Source organism: Lepisosteus oculatus, chromosome 3 (genome assembly GCF_040954835.1).
Source record: "Lepisosteus oculatus isolate fLepOcu1 chromosome 3, fLepOcu1.hap2, whole genome shotgun sequence".
Classification (NCBI taxonomy): Eukaryota; Metazoa; Chordata; class Actinopteri; order Semionotiformes; family Lepisosteidae; genus Lepisosteus; species Lepisosteus oculatus.
Window position 1 is genome coordinate 42,497,657 of NC_090698.1, and position 17,500 is coordinate 42,515,156.

Sequence of the window (17,500 nt, forward strand, 5' to 3'; positions counted from 1 at the left end):
TATAATATAACAATTTTAGATGTTTTTTATTAAGACATCAATCAGGGATTCCTTGTATTTTTGTTCCTACTTCATATGGAGTATGAGTAAATATTGAGGGCACTGCAAATGTAAACTGACGTATGCATGTTTATAATATACCATAATATTATCTCATCATTTTATCTTTAAAGTGCTTGTTATAATCACATTAGCCCATTGAGTTTGTTTTGCAAATTTATTTTTGTGACCAGCATTCTGTGCTAGTTTAATTCACATGGTAATCTTAGATGCTGGAAAAACAGTGTCTTCCTAAAAAAGAAAGTTAAAAAATGTAAATATCAAGAAACAAATTGCCATATTCACAAAAATCCTTAGATACCTTAGATGCCATTTTTTCTTTCTACTGAGAAATACTGCGAAAAGATTAAATACACCTCTTAGATTTAATTGCATGCAGATATTCTTTAATCAGTGTACAACTAGCTGTTAATTACTGAAAATGAAATTAATTTTGTACAGTAGGTCAATTGTCTTTTATATATGATATAAGATTATAACAAAGCAAAATGCCATAGCATATATCAAAATTGTGTTTTATCGATCTCTACCTACCGATATAAGGCTGAAAATTAAGGAAAATGAAATGATGCTTTTGTTTTAGACTTATTTAGCAACATATTTTAATATGACTTTAAGTTTGGTACTCAAACTTGTCACATTTTCACATTTTTATGAACGGCTTTTGAACAAAATAGATTTTTAAAACAAGGTATCCTTACATCGCCATCTGTACACAAATAACCGCCTTGCTATACAGAGCATAGTTATGGTGACTTTTAATCTGTCAGCAGGATTTTCAGGTCATTTGACAAAAAGGATACAAGTATTGTAGTGAGCACTGAAGGTGACTGCTGGTTTCATCAATCATGCTGGCTTTCTTTAAGTTGATACATAATAGACCCCCTCAATCAACTTCCTAGTTCATTGTCACTTGTTCGTGAACAAAAAAGGTGAAAAGGCTTGACTGAGAGTCAAGGTTATGAAATGACTTCTCCGTTATTTACACATGGAAGAAAGGATAAGACAGCGTTAGAGGAGGATCCTCATGGGGTGTCCAGTTTGTCAATTGGTGATGATAAGCAGTTTGAAATCATATTCAGACCTTGAGCTGTGACAGTGCCTGTCAAAATGGTAAATCTAGACAAGAGGTATTAGAGATTACGGTGTAGTTTATTGACACAGACTGGTCTAACATGCCTAAAAATGCTCAAATAAATTTTTGCTTTGTCGTGTGAGAGGCGTTACAACATGACAGCTTAGTGGCAATATTTGCTTGACCTACAACATATTAGAGCAGGGAAGAAGTGTGTTTGAGTGTTTGCGTGGTAATATATCCTTTTCAAGTTTTTTACTTGTGTACAGTATGTGTACTTATATAAACACACATGCACTACGATTCAAAAATTATTTGGCCTCGAAGACACATTCAGGAGTTACAACATTTGGTACGAACACCAACAATTTGGTTAAAGCCTCCACTAGTCTTTTTTACCCTTTATAAACAGTTTACCTGTTAATAATACAGCTTATTTGAGTTTAAAGAAAAGAAAACCAGCCTACCGTTTAACTATCTTCACATTGATCAGATCTTTTTAAAAAGACCACTGCAATTTAAGATAAACTACACATGAGCAGTCAATCAAGTGTTGTAGATAATCCTCACATTTACCATTCAAATCTCATTGACTCAGTCAGTTTCCTCCTCGTTAGTACAATTTGTTTCTCTTTGCATATCTGTGATCATAAAAGCCTACAGGTTGTACTATAAAATGCAGATCTGTGAGGATTTATTACCTAAAAACAAAAAAAAGCAGTTCACCACAAAAGTGTTTCAGCACAAAAAGGAAACACACTGGATGGGAACAATGGAATGCAAAATGTCCAAGATGTCTGCACACAGAATATTTTCAAGAGTTTATGTTTAATTTAGTTTGGCCCACTCTATTTCAATGCAACAAAAGAACAGAAGACGTTACCTTAAGACAAACAGGAAGACCCTTCATTTTCTTCTCATTGACAGATAAGCTGCAAGATAGAGACATGTTCAATGTAACAACCATTCCATTATTTATTTTCAGATCTTGGGTCTGCCGGAAGTTTGAGGTTTCTGCTATTTAGTTTGTTCTGATGATAACTCTTAGCCACGTGTACTACCAGTACTAAGCTTGTTTATTCAATCCAGTATTCATTTTAATTCTGCCAGGTTTGTCAACAATTTGTTTTGTGACATATTCGATTACATGTGCATAGTCTCTGTGTTGATAGAACTCCTAGTACACCTAGATCTGCAGGTCCGTTAAATCCAAATGATTTTCTGTCAATAGCTTTAAGCGAAGGACTTAAGCTCAGGATTCCTAGGATGAAAGGCCAGATTATGAACCTCTTCAGTGCCAAGGGCATTCGATTTCTGTCAGCACAGCACCGCAGAGGTTAAGGCAGTGCCTTGATAAACAGGTATGCTTCACTGCTTTTGAAAATTTGACTTTTTATTGGCTGTTTTTCCACGCTGGGTAAAACATGACAGGATGAAGTCAGGCAGGGATCGTGGAGACTTAGGGGTTGACAGTGCAGAACAGCCAGCATCATTTTTTTCAACAGGTAACGCAGGGAATGAAGGGCAGTGGGGCAAAAGTTGATGTTGAAAAGTTTGAATGTATTATCTAGTTTTTTTTCTTAAGATTGTTTTCCATGGAGTTTGTATGTTCTCCCTGTGTTTGCCTTGGTTTTCACAGGGTTCTCTGGTTAATTCCCCACAGTTTTATGACATACTATAAAGGGAGATTAATTGGCTTCTGTGAAAATTGGCCCTGGTATGTGTATGTACGTGTTTGTCTGCGTGTGCCCTGTCATGGACTGGTATCCCATCCAGGGTGTATCCTGCCTTGGGCCTGTTGCTATCCCATGACCCTGACTTAGATAAATGGATGAATACATTATTTTGTTGCTTAAATTACTGTTAATGACATGATGTGAGTTTTCTCTTAAGGTCCAGAAGAATGTGTGTGTCTCATCATGTATTTTGAATCAGTAAGTCACAGATTCCAGATTGTTTGGCTGAGAAATATACAGATGTGTTATCCATGAACTAATGTTCTCCAGTTACTCAAAAACATCATATCACGTTTTGACAGCTCACAACTTCAGTGTAATACATTAGCACCCATGACTAGCTGTCTCATAAAAATAATGTTCAGTTGCTAGTTTGCATCCTGTAAATCTAAGTGGAGTTGATAAAACGGTCCATTACCAGCTAACTGCATAAAGTATTTGTCATTTTACACTCTTCAGTTATATTTTTAGTGAAGTGTTAAGAATATGAAGCTTTTCTTCTTTCTCCAATCATACTCTGCCTGTCTGTTATAAGGGCGATAACAGCTCTTATAAATGTTTCAGTAACTGTTAAGTAGACAGTTATGTGCGCTCTCATTCCACGCTTATTTGCTTACCGTAATAAACTGTGATAAAATATGTGTCTCTGTAACTGCAAGCATCAGGAGTCACGGAGATTTCCATTGGAAATTATGTTGTGTCTGTTGTAATTGTCCAGCTATTTACATAAAACTGTCAGAACATGACAAATGGGTATTACAGCCATGCGTTTCATTTTATTTTTTTAATCTAAAGAATGTAGCAAACGATGCCCTGAATTATTGCAATTTTTTTTTAAGTCCTGTTGATTTTTCTTATTTTTTTCCTTCTTCACAGAGAATACTTACAATACTTCCCAAAACATTGTATTCCAAGTCGTATCTCAGGAATACTGTGCACTTAAATATTTTTTTTTTCAATTGTGATAACGTTTGATTATTTGTTTTTATGTTTTGGAATCTCAGTGTTTCCATTTGATTCCAAAAGCTGCTGTAGATATAATTCTGGACAAAGTTGTAAGCATAATATAATATGCTGTACAGTTGTTGGACTTGCATAAAGAAATTAAACATCTTATGAAAAATTGGGAAAATTACAGAATAGGAAATTCAAGCTTAGTTTTAATGTTTACAGTACTTCTGGTTCAAATTCCTTTTAAGGTTTTAAAGAATGTAGATGCTTGTTATCTTATGATAACCAAATTGATCTTTTGTAAGTCTTGTGCAGTGTTTTTGAGGAACACACTGGTCCCCAAGATTCCAAATGCATTGTGTATAGTCTTAAATAAAACAGTAATGTGTGCTGTCTTCTGGATGTGATAGTACATCACTTCGTATAATTCCAGATAATTCACAAACTATTAAATGTTCCCCCATTTGTTTTGTTTTTTTGCATGATTTGTGTTATGGTAATTAGTTTAGTGCTCCTAAAACAGAAATCGAGAGCACTTTGCAGCTCTCGAAGAGCGGTTCTTCTGTGCAAGGCTGGCAGAAGCTGCCATTTTGGCCTTTTTATGTGCTGTGGGTTATTTTGCCTTTATATTCTCCAGAGCTATTTGTTCTTTTTAAGGACAGTTTGTAGAATTGTCCCAGAGCCAGGGAATAAATTTGCCACGTGAGTTGATACTAATTGGGAAGCTGAGCGGAAGCCATCTTTTAACTTAAGATCCGTGGTAATTTAGTAGTCTAACCTACTGGATCTTTGTAATATTCAGAATGAGATATTAGGGTGAATCTCAGTTAGATTTTGTAGATGTATAAATTCACTTTGTCTTCATTTTTGCTACACTGGATGCAATATTGAATTTTAGAGAAGATTGTGTTTCTCTTCTACTGGAAAAACTTACACCGGCACTTCCTTATGTTGGGAAGGTAGTATGATGTTAATATATTGTTTACTATATCATAATAAATTCCCCAAATTTGCTAATTTTAAAATGAAATCATGTTAATTATATTTGCTTATATGAGAATCCCTATGGTTTCCCTTTTATTTGAAGAAGTCACTGTTGCTGCTTTCAACATTTTGCTGTTCTGGCAAGAAATGTATCTTAGTACATCGGTGGATCATATATTAGGCATCCAATGTAGCCAGTGTCTGTTCTCTCACATAGTGCTCAGACAATAGAATGGGAACATTATACTTTTGTGCCTTCTCGTGCTTTGTTACAGTGTTCCATAGCAATTAAGAATTAAATCAGTAAGCAATCGTCCTTTCTTTATTCACACTTTTGATAAGTAAACCAATTTAAGTAAACCATTGACACATAATACAACTCAAACTAATCTAGAAGCTCAAATTCTTCCACATGCAGTATCAATCTTCATGAAAATTATTTCAGCAAAACTAAACCCTTTAATTGATTGATATATCCAGATGTATCTGGTACAGTGCTGAGAAAAGGCTTGTGAACTTGTGATTTTCATGTATTATTCACATATGAAACCCATAATGTTATTAGATCTTAATCTAAGTCCTAATAATAGCTAATGTTAACCCTGTACCATAAGTACTCATTCGCTTAATTTATTCATAATTTTCTTTTAAGAGGCATGGAATTGGTTACTGTGAGCCCTGTTGGATATTTCCATAAAGCCTGGGTCATTGTAAAACAATTTTCTATATTTAGCTTTGAGGCTCACAAACCTTTGTGCATTGTTTATACTGCATGTCTTATATCTGGACTGGCTTTAGATTTTTTAAGTCATCTTATGTGACATTTAATTGGCAATATGATAATGTCCTCACAGAGAAAAGATGGGGGAAAACTGCTTTACCTTTGAATCGTCCTGTGAGTGCAAGGTGAAACTCAAGCTGTCCTTTTGAAATTGAACTTGATGAGTTTGTGAATGCAGTACACAAAATGGTAATCCAAAATTACGAGCTGACGTCACACTTTTGCAACACTCCTAAAATGAGCTGTAATTCATTAGCTTTGTTCCTAACCAAGACATTGAGGTTTAAGTGAATTTGTTCAAAAGAAATTACACACTTTTTCTCTTCCAGGTCACCAGCCCAGTGTACGTTCCTGCTCAACCTCATGAGCTTCTCCATCGCATGACTGGCAAAGGGCTGGCAGCCTGCTACCATTTCCCTCGTCAGCCCTGCATTTACAACCCCAAGATGGTGTCTGTGCAGATTACTCTGACCAACAGCAGCGACCACAAACTAGAAGACATTCACATAGGAGAGAAGAAACTTCCCATGGGACTCCACATTCATGAGTTTAACAAGATAGGTGAGACCGACGTTTGATTTATTGTATGTTATACTATATAAGTATGTGTTTGTGAGTATGTAATATATATTTGTGAGTAGTTAAATAATATTGAGTTTTATTTAGTGTGGAAGAACAAGTACATAGTGTTATGTCCACTAACGAGTATGCAGGTATGTTAAATGTTCTGGAACTTCATCATCAGAGATTACTATTCTTTCTTGCCATTATATAGTGATTTTTCACATGAGACAGAGGCTTTTACTTAAATATACATTTCTAAAATTCATATCTAAAGAGCAAGCATCTTGTTATAGGTGCCACTTGGTGTTTGTCTTATTTCTTCTGACTGCAGATTGTCAGAAGCTCAGAAGTCTGTGGCTATCATGATGTTTGATGGCTTTTTAAATGGTCAGACAGGCACACACTAAGATATATACTGAAATAGATAAAACGTCTTAAATTCATTTAAAGCTGAGTCTGTTACAAACAGCACCATGCTGTTTCCATCAAAGATTCTCTGTTCTGGTGTTTGGTTTTATAATGTATGACATTCCATTTCTGTGAAAACTAGACAGGGCTTCTGTAAGTCGCGTGTCGGACATTTCTTTCTTGTTGTTCAGATCACAAAAACGATCTGAAGAGTCCTTGACAATCACTTACAGAATGCAGAATGCCTTATCAGCTTGGAGGATGGCAAGTTACCACTGTTTCGTGTGTGTGTGTGTTTTTTTGCACAGTAAAATTAAAGCTTTCCAGGAAATTGTGCCTTATGTTGTTAAATTAAAACTGACCTGTTTTTAATTCTCTTACTCAGAAAGTCTGGATCCTGAGGCATCTATCACTGTTTCTATGGGCATCGACTTCAATGACTCCACTCAGGCAGCTAACTTTCAGCTTTGGTAAGGATTAAATTTACATGTCAGTTCTGTAGTATACATTTCTTTCTACACATAATCTCACCTTGTATTTTCACCTTGTTGAATTCTTATGGCGGGATTTTTTAAACATATTTGCCAGAATATACAGTGTCACTGTATTGGAAACACACTGAACATCTACCTTTTTGAGAGTTTTTACATCTTAGAATTTGCAGTACATCTCACAATCACACTTGCATAACCTTACTATAAATTTTCAGGTTCAGTGACAATAACAATTTTTTATCTTCTTTTTTTGCATAAACCTCGCTATGTTTTAGCCAGCATAACCAAAACAAGTAATTGTTCCTCTGTGGTGAAAGAGCTTGAGCTGTTAAAGGCGACTTAGCAATAGCTGGACACTTTTTTAATTGTTGTACCACTGTGATATATGATTTGATGCCAAAAACAATTTAATGGCCATTTCTTGCACCTTGCTTTTCAATATAAACAAAACATTTTTGCCTTGGAATGGAGAGCTTTTGATATTTTTTTAAATGTACATGAGAAGCAGGTGCAACTTACGGTTGTAGAACTCTTTCTATTGTTTTGAAAATGTGTTTTTCTTCTCTTTTTTTAGCATGGAAGAAACCTTTACTTGTTCCAAACTATTTCCAATATCTTCTTGAACCCATGTGCAATCTGTTTTTGCTGCTATATAAAATTAAATTATCAGACTTTGAATTAATTTGAAATGCAGTGTACTAAAAACAAACAGGACCTCACATACACTGTAACTGATAAGCAATACTGTGGCTCAAGTACTTCATGTATATAACACTGGTTATATTTGAATTGGTTCACCTTGTTGTGCTGGCTTTTGTTTTCTAGCATTTGAGGGTTTTTTGTGAGGCAGGGCCACACTCCAGAAAATAAAGGGATTACTTAATTATCTAACTGCAATTTTATCATTAGCATTCCTGGTCTAATCTTTATGCCACAGACAACATACTGTGCTTAACTGTGTTCTTGAAAGATATTCTATTTGATTTCTTTCTGAATATAGGATATGAGGCTTCCTTTGCCTCATCCTTATAACAACCTGGAAATGAAATTGCAATTTAAATACTTAGGTAGTTATGAAGCCAATAATGAAAATAAGAATTGTAGCATATCCCATTGATTTTATGCAGATTATCACCTTTATGTTTTGGGAGGTCTGGTGCATTAGTGTTATATATAAAAACCGATTACTTTCCTCCACATTGCCTAGTAATTTTTTATTATTTTCCTATTAGACAAACAACACTGATCAATATAATGGAATGCCAGGCTATGAATAACGTCACCATAAATAGATTTGCCTCAGACATTAAAGGTAGATTAATTTTAATGATCTGGACAATGTGAGCCCAATGACACAGCTCACCAAATTACGGATTGTTAGATAAGCATTTGTGATAGATTAGTATTATATTTTTTCTTTGCCTCAGGCTGAGGAACAGTTCTTTCTGACATTCTCATGCAGGCCAGCAACTACTTTTTTCCCCTCTTTATTTTTTTGTTTGTTTCATTAATGAAGCAAATCTCAGATTAATTGCTGCAACTAGATATAGGTTTTATATGATCATAAATCTGTATGTTCGCAGTGTCATTTTGAGTTCTGAATCATCTCAGGGGAGAAATTCAATAACAGCCTTCTATCTTTTTTTAAACAATTTATGAATGTTAGACTGTTTGTTTTCAATATACTGTTTGATTGGATTTTAATTAGGGATTGATTTCAGTGTAATTAAAGAAAATGTTATATTTCTAATGCTGGTGATGAATGTAGGCTTTTTTCTTACTTTAGAAGCCTTGTTATATTGTCAATTGCTATAGTCTACTTTAAGTATACACCTAAAACATTTGAGCATTTACAGATAATATAGGATTTGCAGGACCTGTTTGATAAAGATTTATTAGTACTCATACTATTAGGGTAAATGGTTTTAAGAGAGTGGCTATAACTAGTGCCATAACTAGTGGCATTTTTAAGCAGGTGTTATTTGCAATGGACCAAAGATCTCAAAGTATTCATAAAGAAATGTCAGTTAATATGACTATATAATAATTGTGACCAATATAATATGACTTAAATTCACTTCTGGTTCCCCATTCCTCTAAGCCTGAGACAGTAAGATGGGGTAGAGTTATAAAAAGGTATTATGTAAGGATGGCATTGTAAAGGGTGGGAAATGTATTTGCTTTTATGCGTGAAACCTGATTTCCCAGTTAGGGCACAGTACAAGAGAGGAATTAAGTTTAAAGTTGATGATAACTATGAAACTAAATAATATCCAGTAAAACTTTGCAGTCATCTTTTTGAAATCCCCATTTTAGCTTTTGCTGTCAAAAATCATAGCTGCTTTGACAGTTTATGGTTAGCCAGTTTAAAAGCAAGAGAATTGCGGCAACTATTTGGGTGAGAACTTGGAACCAGCAGAGGCTGGTTTACCAAGTTTGAAAGTTTACCAAGTGTTTTTAGCCCCCTCAGTGTAAAGATGACACATGTATTTGTCATCAAATGACCACGCATCTGATTTGGGATTTCTAGAGCACCTATGTAAACTTGGCCAAGAAGGGATATAAGCAACGCCGAATCCTTTACTGTGATGCAACTCATTTCAGCAGGATGTGAACTTTAAAATATCAGTCTGCTTGTCCTGCTTTTTCAAAAGCCTCAGGATACTTCATGGGCCCTTTACTGAATTACTATTCCTTAAATACCCCTTTGCTTTGAAAGGTAAAAATAAGAATCATTTGTATGTGTATTAGCAAGCAAATAAAAGGCCATTTCTTTCTTTCACATAAAAGTGGATTTCTTTAACTGTTTCTTGTGGTGTGGTGGCACTGCGGCTAAGGATCTGCGCCTGTGGCTGGAAGGTTGCAGGTTCAAATCCCATGGGTGGCAGAGGAATCCTACTCTGTTGGGCCCCTGAGCAAGGCCCTTAACCACAACTGCTCCATGGGCACCATATAAATGGCTGACTCTGTGCTCTGACCCCAAGCTTCTCTCCGTCTGAGTGTCTCATTGAGAGCAAGCTGGGGTATGAGAAAAGACGAATTCCTAATACAAGAAATTGTATATGGCTAATAAAGTGATATTACTATCTTACTATTCCATCCCATTTATCATTATCATTACTGCAGGTTTCTGCAGTAATCCCTCCTTTGTTGTATTTTCCAAGAACAGGAAACCCAACCAACAGCAAGGCCTTATTGAAATCATTTTTTTTGTGAGCCAGGGCAGTACAATTAAAAGAAAATATTTTACGATCTTAGCAAATGCACAAGGCATTTCAGGAGATTGATTATTGTGTTATTCTGAACACATGCAGTATTTGGTATGTACACAGTAAAGAACCTTCTTTAGAAGTCAGAAAATGAAGAATTTAAGAAAAATAGTATAGAAAGGATCCCATTTTAAACTTATGTCAAGACAATATCACAGTTTTTTTTCAATGTCATCAAGAAAAATATTGTGATGTATGGTATGTCATCATATTGCCCACCTCTTCTCTGTATCATAAGACATAGCAAAAAGATATGCAAATGAAATTCACTGGAAGGAACAATATTTATCTTCCATTTACAGGGGTAATGTATTACTCTGCTGCAAGTATGTTTGCAAACCATTTGTTTAAAAAGCTGTACAGGAAATAATTAGTAAGGTATAGCAGTTACTTGCAGTGAAGCTCTCAGACGCTTATGTTCTGTACTGAAGTGTTCTGAATCTGTCCCCAACAGCAGCTGTTCAAACATGCCTGACTTAAAGGGTAAGAGAAGGAGAGCACAAACTATTGAATTTAATTTATTGGACCACTGGTGTCGTGTCCAGGGTGTGTCGCACCCTCTCCTTGTGCACAGTATTTACATGGATAGGTTCTGGCTCCCATGTGACCCTGAATGGGATAAAACAGTTAGAGAATGGATGGATGGATATTGTAGTATATTAGTTTTTGCTTTTTCCTTATTTACACTTACACAATACATTTTGACATGTATTGACTTAAACATTTCTGCACTTTTAGCTATATCTCCTTAGATTCTATTCATTTTTTTTTGCTTTCCTATGTTGTCTAGAATGGGGGTGGGGAAGTCTTTGCCTATTGGGCTGGTGTGTCTAGGTATTCATTCCAAGTCAGCTCTTAACAACCTAAATCAGCTCATTATTGAGACCAATTTCACAACGTCTCACAGCTCTTCAGGTGCTGCTAATTTAAAGAGACCTAGAAACCTGCAGGCACAAAGGCCCTCTGTGGCTAGGATAGCCACCCCTGGTCTAGACGATGTCCGTTACCTCATGTAAGACTCCATATTGTCTACAGTAAATGTCACCTGCCAGATGGTTAACCAGTCTAACATGTCTAGATCTTTGATTGAAGATCTTTCTATTTAGATATCAGATAGTCAGGTTAGAACACAGATTGCTAACTATGCCAGGATCTAAATTATTAAAATCAAGAAGAGCAGTGGTCCTTATAGAGATATCTGTGGTACTCCTCTAATTGTCACCCCTTATGTGTACTCTGGTTTTCTTTGGTTGACCTTTTTATTATTTGTGTTCAGTAAAAATACCTGTACACTTAGTTTTAAAGTGAACAGAATGAATAACAGCCAGTTTAAGGCTTAAAATGTATCATTTACCTGTAATATCTATCATATTGCCATCAACCATTTCTCTTCAAATGTTTTTGATTAAACAGCCTGTAATACTGCTATGTATAATTTGTCAAGTGTCCATTTAGGAAAAACATAAAAGGCAACTTGTAATCCTTCAATTTATAGAACAGTTATGTTTGTAAAATCTTTATGCATATCCAAATAACTTACAGTAACATCCAATAACATACAGTTTAACATACTCTACCCCAACTACTGTCATGTAGCAGTATCTGCAAAATGTTTTCTGTATTGTTCCTTATTTTTCCCTACTGAGGATACTGCAAGACCTGGAATGTTTGCAATGATGCCAGTTGTCAATGGCATCAGATCGCCGTAACACATGGAGCTTTAAATCGAATATGATGGTGATCACCTTTGTCTTATTGCTTCTGTCGCTTGCGGGACACATTCCAGACATAATGGGCCGAGGCAATAAGAAGTCCTTTGAAAAAGACAGTTAAGATGGCGTGAGCAAGCAATGCCTTCCTACAAATTTTTGATCAAATCTCGACTTGCTCTCTGTACAACACAAAATCTATCTCATTATTTTTTATCTTATACTTTTTGTTGATTTAGGGGAATTCCAGAAATTAACTTATGCCTAACTACACTGAACCTACTGTGTAGAGTCCTTTTTTGCGTATATTTTCACTAGCACATGAACAGTTGAAATTCATAAATAACACGCTAGGTACCGGACATTTAGATTGATGGACTGTTCCATTTTTTTGACTGGCTTCTATTTTTTGTAATATGCAGTACTTAGTCATTTGTTTATGCAAATTTCCATTCTGATTTTTATTGCTTCTGTTGTTCAGATTTTACTCCCATTTTAGGCTGTTCCTTTATTGTCTAATTTCAGAATGTGAATTTAAGTAACTCGAGACATCACTGTATCTGGTTACTTTTAATAGTGTTACTATTATTGCTACTTTTTTGTTTTAGCATATTTCAAGTCATTTGTGTGAATTTGACAAATAATATTCTTTGAATGGAATGAAATAGACTCTGTGATATTGTTCTGGTATTTCAAGAATAATTGGATCTCAAATACAGTGCTTATTCCAGATTTAATTCTCAGTTTTGGTAGCGGCATGAAAAGGTTTGAGCTTCTTTTTTTCCACCATATTGCCCATTTGAAAACATAATGGACAGGTGGAAAAAATTAAAGAGATGTAGGTTATTCAAGAGAGTATTTTCCCATTAATTAAATGCCTCCTAGACAGAAGTCTTAAGAATACATTGGATGCAAACCTTTTTTCCACTTAGGTTTTGTTTTTGCTTATTTCTGACGGATTTACAGACCATTTTGCAAGTAAATTTCACCTTGGTAGGTGAGACTCACAAGTATTGTTTTCACATTTTCAAATGTTGTTTGCTTCTTTTTAAATTGGTTTGGCTTTGACTTTTTGAGAATTAATGGACATTTTTTTTTATTTAAACCTTCATTCAAAAAAGGTACAGCAGTTATTTTATTGAAGTCCTTCATAATGTTTTTGTGCCCGTTCCCAGAGGTCCAGATGAGATCAAATATGATTTGGCACACCTTAACACCAGATGTGTCTCAGAGAGAACATTTGGCCTTTTAAAATCATAGGACCTTTCTGATCCAGAATTATATTTCTTACAGTGGCCTGCCAGACAGAATTCCTTTTGTCTTTTAATTTGTTTTGCTTTTCTTTTCATATAAGTGCATCTTAGTTTTGCAATATAGTAGGGTCTCAACATTTGCAAGGGTTCAGTGCAGAGGACCATCGTGATTAATCAAATTTGCATTTAACCTAGTCCAACCCTATACCATCACATAATGTACAACAGTATTTATGGTTAAATGGCATAAGTAACCCCCTTATATGATAATTAAAGTATTAATGCAGTGCCTTCAAGTTAATTAAAATACAATTGATTAACTAAAACAAACAACAGTAATCCCAAACTTAAAGTAATCAGATAAAATTAACAACATGAATCCCTCCTCTGTGTCCAAGGGATGCCTGCACTTTTATCTGCATGACTAACGCACCCCACTGTAAAGAATGGGCAATAAAACTGTCAGAGAGCCTGGAAAGTCGTCTCCAGCCTGTCATTCTCCACACTGCAAACAGAACCGGGAATGTATGTTACAATGTAAAAACAAGACCACATTGAAATATTGAGAGATGCTGTATATTGGGTGCTTGGACAGGGGACAGGAAGAGGCTCACTCATTAGCTAGATTCGACTTATGATCCTAGTCTTTTGCACAGCTAATTAGAAAGTTCCACTTGACCTCTCGCTCTGTTTCATCCGGCTCTGCTCTTCTTTCATCCAAGACCCTGTCGGCCAGACTGAATCACAAACAAGTGAACGCGAGCATGGGAAATTTGCAGATCAACTATACAGCCAGTAATACAACTAAAATTGTAATGGTAAATTTAGACCACACAAACACTCCTGTTGCATTTGTGGTCTTTTATGCCCATACCTTATAATTATTTCACTTCATAAAGTTGTATATTGCTAAATATATAGTATTCAGTTTTAATGCAGGTACATCAGTATTTCCCTCAGCATTTGGATTTTCATTTTTTTTTTCTGTTGATTCTGAGTTTACACATAAAGACTTTTATGTTTTATGTTTTTTGTCCGAAACAATTTAAAGTGTCTTCCAGTATACAGTATATTAAGGACCTTGCCTTCTTTTGTAGTTAGAGGTTAATAATAGAAGAGTAGCTGACATCTTACTAGTTTGTAACCCAGAATCACATTTCAACCCCAGCCAAATTAGTATATCAAAATAATGGAAAGATCTGCACAGCTGTAACTTATTTCAGGTTAAATTAAGATCTGGGTGATTATGGCAGCTGTTTATTTGCTGGGGGCGGGGGGGGGTACAAAAGACTTATTTATTCAGGCAGGAAGAAATAGAATGCGAAACGTGATCATCATTTCTTTCTTGTTGCTCCTCCCAGATAAGCACTTTGTCTTGCATCAAATACAATTGATCCTGTAGCAGTGTAATCACAATTACTCACCTTCTTAATTGGCCTGCCTGAAATCAGAAAATGGAAACCGATCGTCAGTGTAGTGATCAATAGTATTATCAGAAAGCGGGTGGGGGCTGGGGAGATGGGAGTAATGTGGAGATCAATTGGCCGCAAATGTCAATCATTGGGTGTGTTTTGCATGACAATCATGTCTGTCTCTAAGAGCTGGGAGAGCAAGACATAGCTCACCTCATAGATTTAACTGGTGGATTGTTCTGAAATTAAAAATGAGTGGGCCTACAAAAAGCTTGAAGTGGATGAAATTCCATCATGTAGCTTTTTTAAAGGTAAATATTTTTTTTAATGTGGTTTTCTGTTTTTTCTGTCTTTGAATACAAATTTTAAAAAGTCTCTAAAAGTTTGTAGCAAATTAGTTGTCTTTTGCAATATTCATTTGTTTAGTTTCACTTAATTACCTTTTAGGCTGTTTGATATACATAGGATCTGTTCAATATCAATGTGCTTTTTGCAGATTCATTTATATATTTTTTCAACATCATTAACATTTATTAACCTAAAATTATTTTCAGCTTGATATAAATGTATCTGCTAATGTATTTTGGTAGCTTAATGTATGGAGAATGCAGTAAGCCTTTGTTTATCTTATTTCTGTTACATTTTTAACTGTGGTATGTTTGTATTGACATATTTTTAAGATTGAGTTTGTAATAAAGATTATATATTCAGCAGTATTAAATGAGAATTGCTACTGTCGCATTCCAGTCCATTTTCATAACTTGTTTGGCCTATTTGATCATAGACGATGGAGAATAAATCTGGTACAGTGGTTTTCTCTTTAAAAGATAAGTTGTTTGCTTTATCATTTCTTTTAAGGAGCCTTGATAGTTTTACTTTGCTCCAAATTATTGGGCGATCATACTTTCCCGACCTGTTGATTTAATGTTTATTCCCTTAGCATCCCAACAAACCGGAAGGTGTTACTGTTCTCTACAGTATATAAACTGTTGTAGTTTGGGTGCATTGGTCTTTGCATTTAGGTTGTATCCACTTTTTTAAACCTCCTGTGAAAGCATAACATAATTAATCACTGAGCATTGTGGACTTTTTTAACAATGCTTCTCTTATTTGACCCCTCCTTAAACTAAAGGAAAAATAACAGTGCTCCAGATTGGACTAGTTCGCATCTGAAGTAACCAGCAGTATTAGTCCTGGTTCCAGGATTGAGCAGGTCTGTGTTACATGTCATCATCTTTTTTTTTTGTTCTGGTGATGTATGATACTTAAAGGCAAAGTGCTGAGTGAGAGCATAAAACCCAGAGATGTCATAATAGTTGCATATATAGAAGTCAAGAAGTCGTTTCTGATGATGATGATAATACATTTTATTTGTAAGCGCTTTTCGGAAAATTCAGATGTGGCCTTTTTTGGCTTTTTTTTCCCCTACAGCAGGCAACAGAATGGGACTTTGCGAGGTCAGAACCTAAAACCCTTTGAATGTGGGCTTTGAAATGAATTCCATTTGAATATGAGGGATGTTTTTCACCAGTTATGAGGAGTTGACATTTGACTTCAATTTTTCAGAGCAAATGCTGTAGTTGTTTTCAGATATCTTTGCTGTGAGCATTCCGATGGTAGGAGAACAATAAATGTTGAGCATTCTGTCTAGCAGTGTGAGTCTGCTAATGGCTTTGTAACAAATGATAATTCTGAGTGCCGTGACGAGTGTGACCCATTATCACGAGGCGATCTGAAATGTCAGTCTTGTGGCAGGAGTTTCTAATCAAGGTCATGCCACAATCTGCCAGCGTACCAGCTGGCTAATGACTTGTCTTGGTTGGACAGATGCAAAATTGGCATCTCTGATAGTTTCATGTGGATGCCAGACTCATGACTCTTGAGCTAATTTTGAGAGTAATAAAAAAAGCTAATGTGTTTGCAGTTTTATATGTGCCACAAAAAAAATAGAAATGTGCAGCTCTTTCCAGATGCATCAGAATGAACAATGCTAGTCGCTTTGATGAGTCACGTAGTAGTAAGATCAGTTTGTCAGCTGTAAGGGCTGTTTAAACAGGGAGGAAAGCTAATGAGGTGTCTCTTGGGACATGAACAATTTTACCTTGTGACAGAATTCCTTGGAGCCATTTTTTCCCCCACATTAAATGTTTGCAGATCAGGTCTGCATGGACTTCTGAAAGTGAAGGACTGGGGCTTTGTCATTTGAATGCAATCATTACATCCAAATGAAAATGTGCTTAGTACCTTTTGCATGCATCTCCCCTCAGTGGGTAGAGCTGAAGAATATTGTTTGTAGGCAAGAGGAGCAGGAGAACAGAGCCTTTTACAGATTCAGCCTTTGTTGAACTCAGTACGCACACCAGAACAGAGCAGACAAAAACCTAAAATTTTCAAACCCTTTTTATACAGTATAGTCTCATGTAGTATGTGACAAGTTAGAGTGTTTCATGTGGTTTTTGTCCTGTTCGCTTCTCTTAACAACCACGTTAAGAGAAACAAACCAATTACTGCTGACTTTACAAAGTAAGTTCTTATCTCCCTTGAACAGAGCACGAGGCCATTGGTGACATATACAGAGCCGTATAGCTAAGTTAGCACATTCCAATAATCATTCCCTACATACCACAACACAATCAAACGCTAACACTATAACCCTGAATATGTGTCGATATATTTGTCCCACTTCATCACGCACAAAAATGGACAAAATAACAGTGGTGTTATTTTGAAATGCAGTCAAGTCGAGGAAAAGATAACTGAATATTGACAATAATATTGACCTTGGCTTTCTGTTATTCCATTTT

At 35.6% G+C, this 17,500-nt stretch overlaps 1 protein-coding gene across 1 annotated transcript in view; it reads left to right on the plus strand.

Moving 5' to 3' along the window:
• ap3b1a (adaptor related protein complex 3 subunit beta 1a) overlaps positions 1-17,500 on the plus strand; it is a 119,196-nt gene that overhangs the window by 84,768 nt on the left and 16,928 nt on the right. Inside the window, exons 23-24 of the mRNA XM_015365489.2 lie at positions 5,917-6,148; positions 6,945-7,029. Of these exons, the coding sequence (XP_015220975.2) occupies positions 5,917-6,148; positions 6,945-7,029 (317 nt within the window). The remainder of the gene's footprint in view (positions 1-5,916; positions 6,149-6,944; positions 7,030-17,500) is intronic.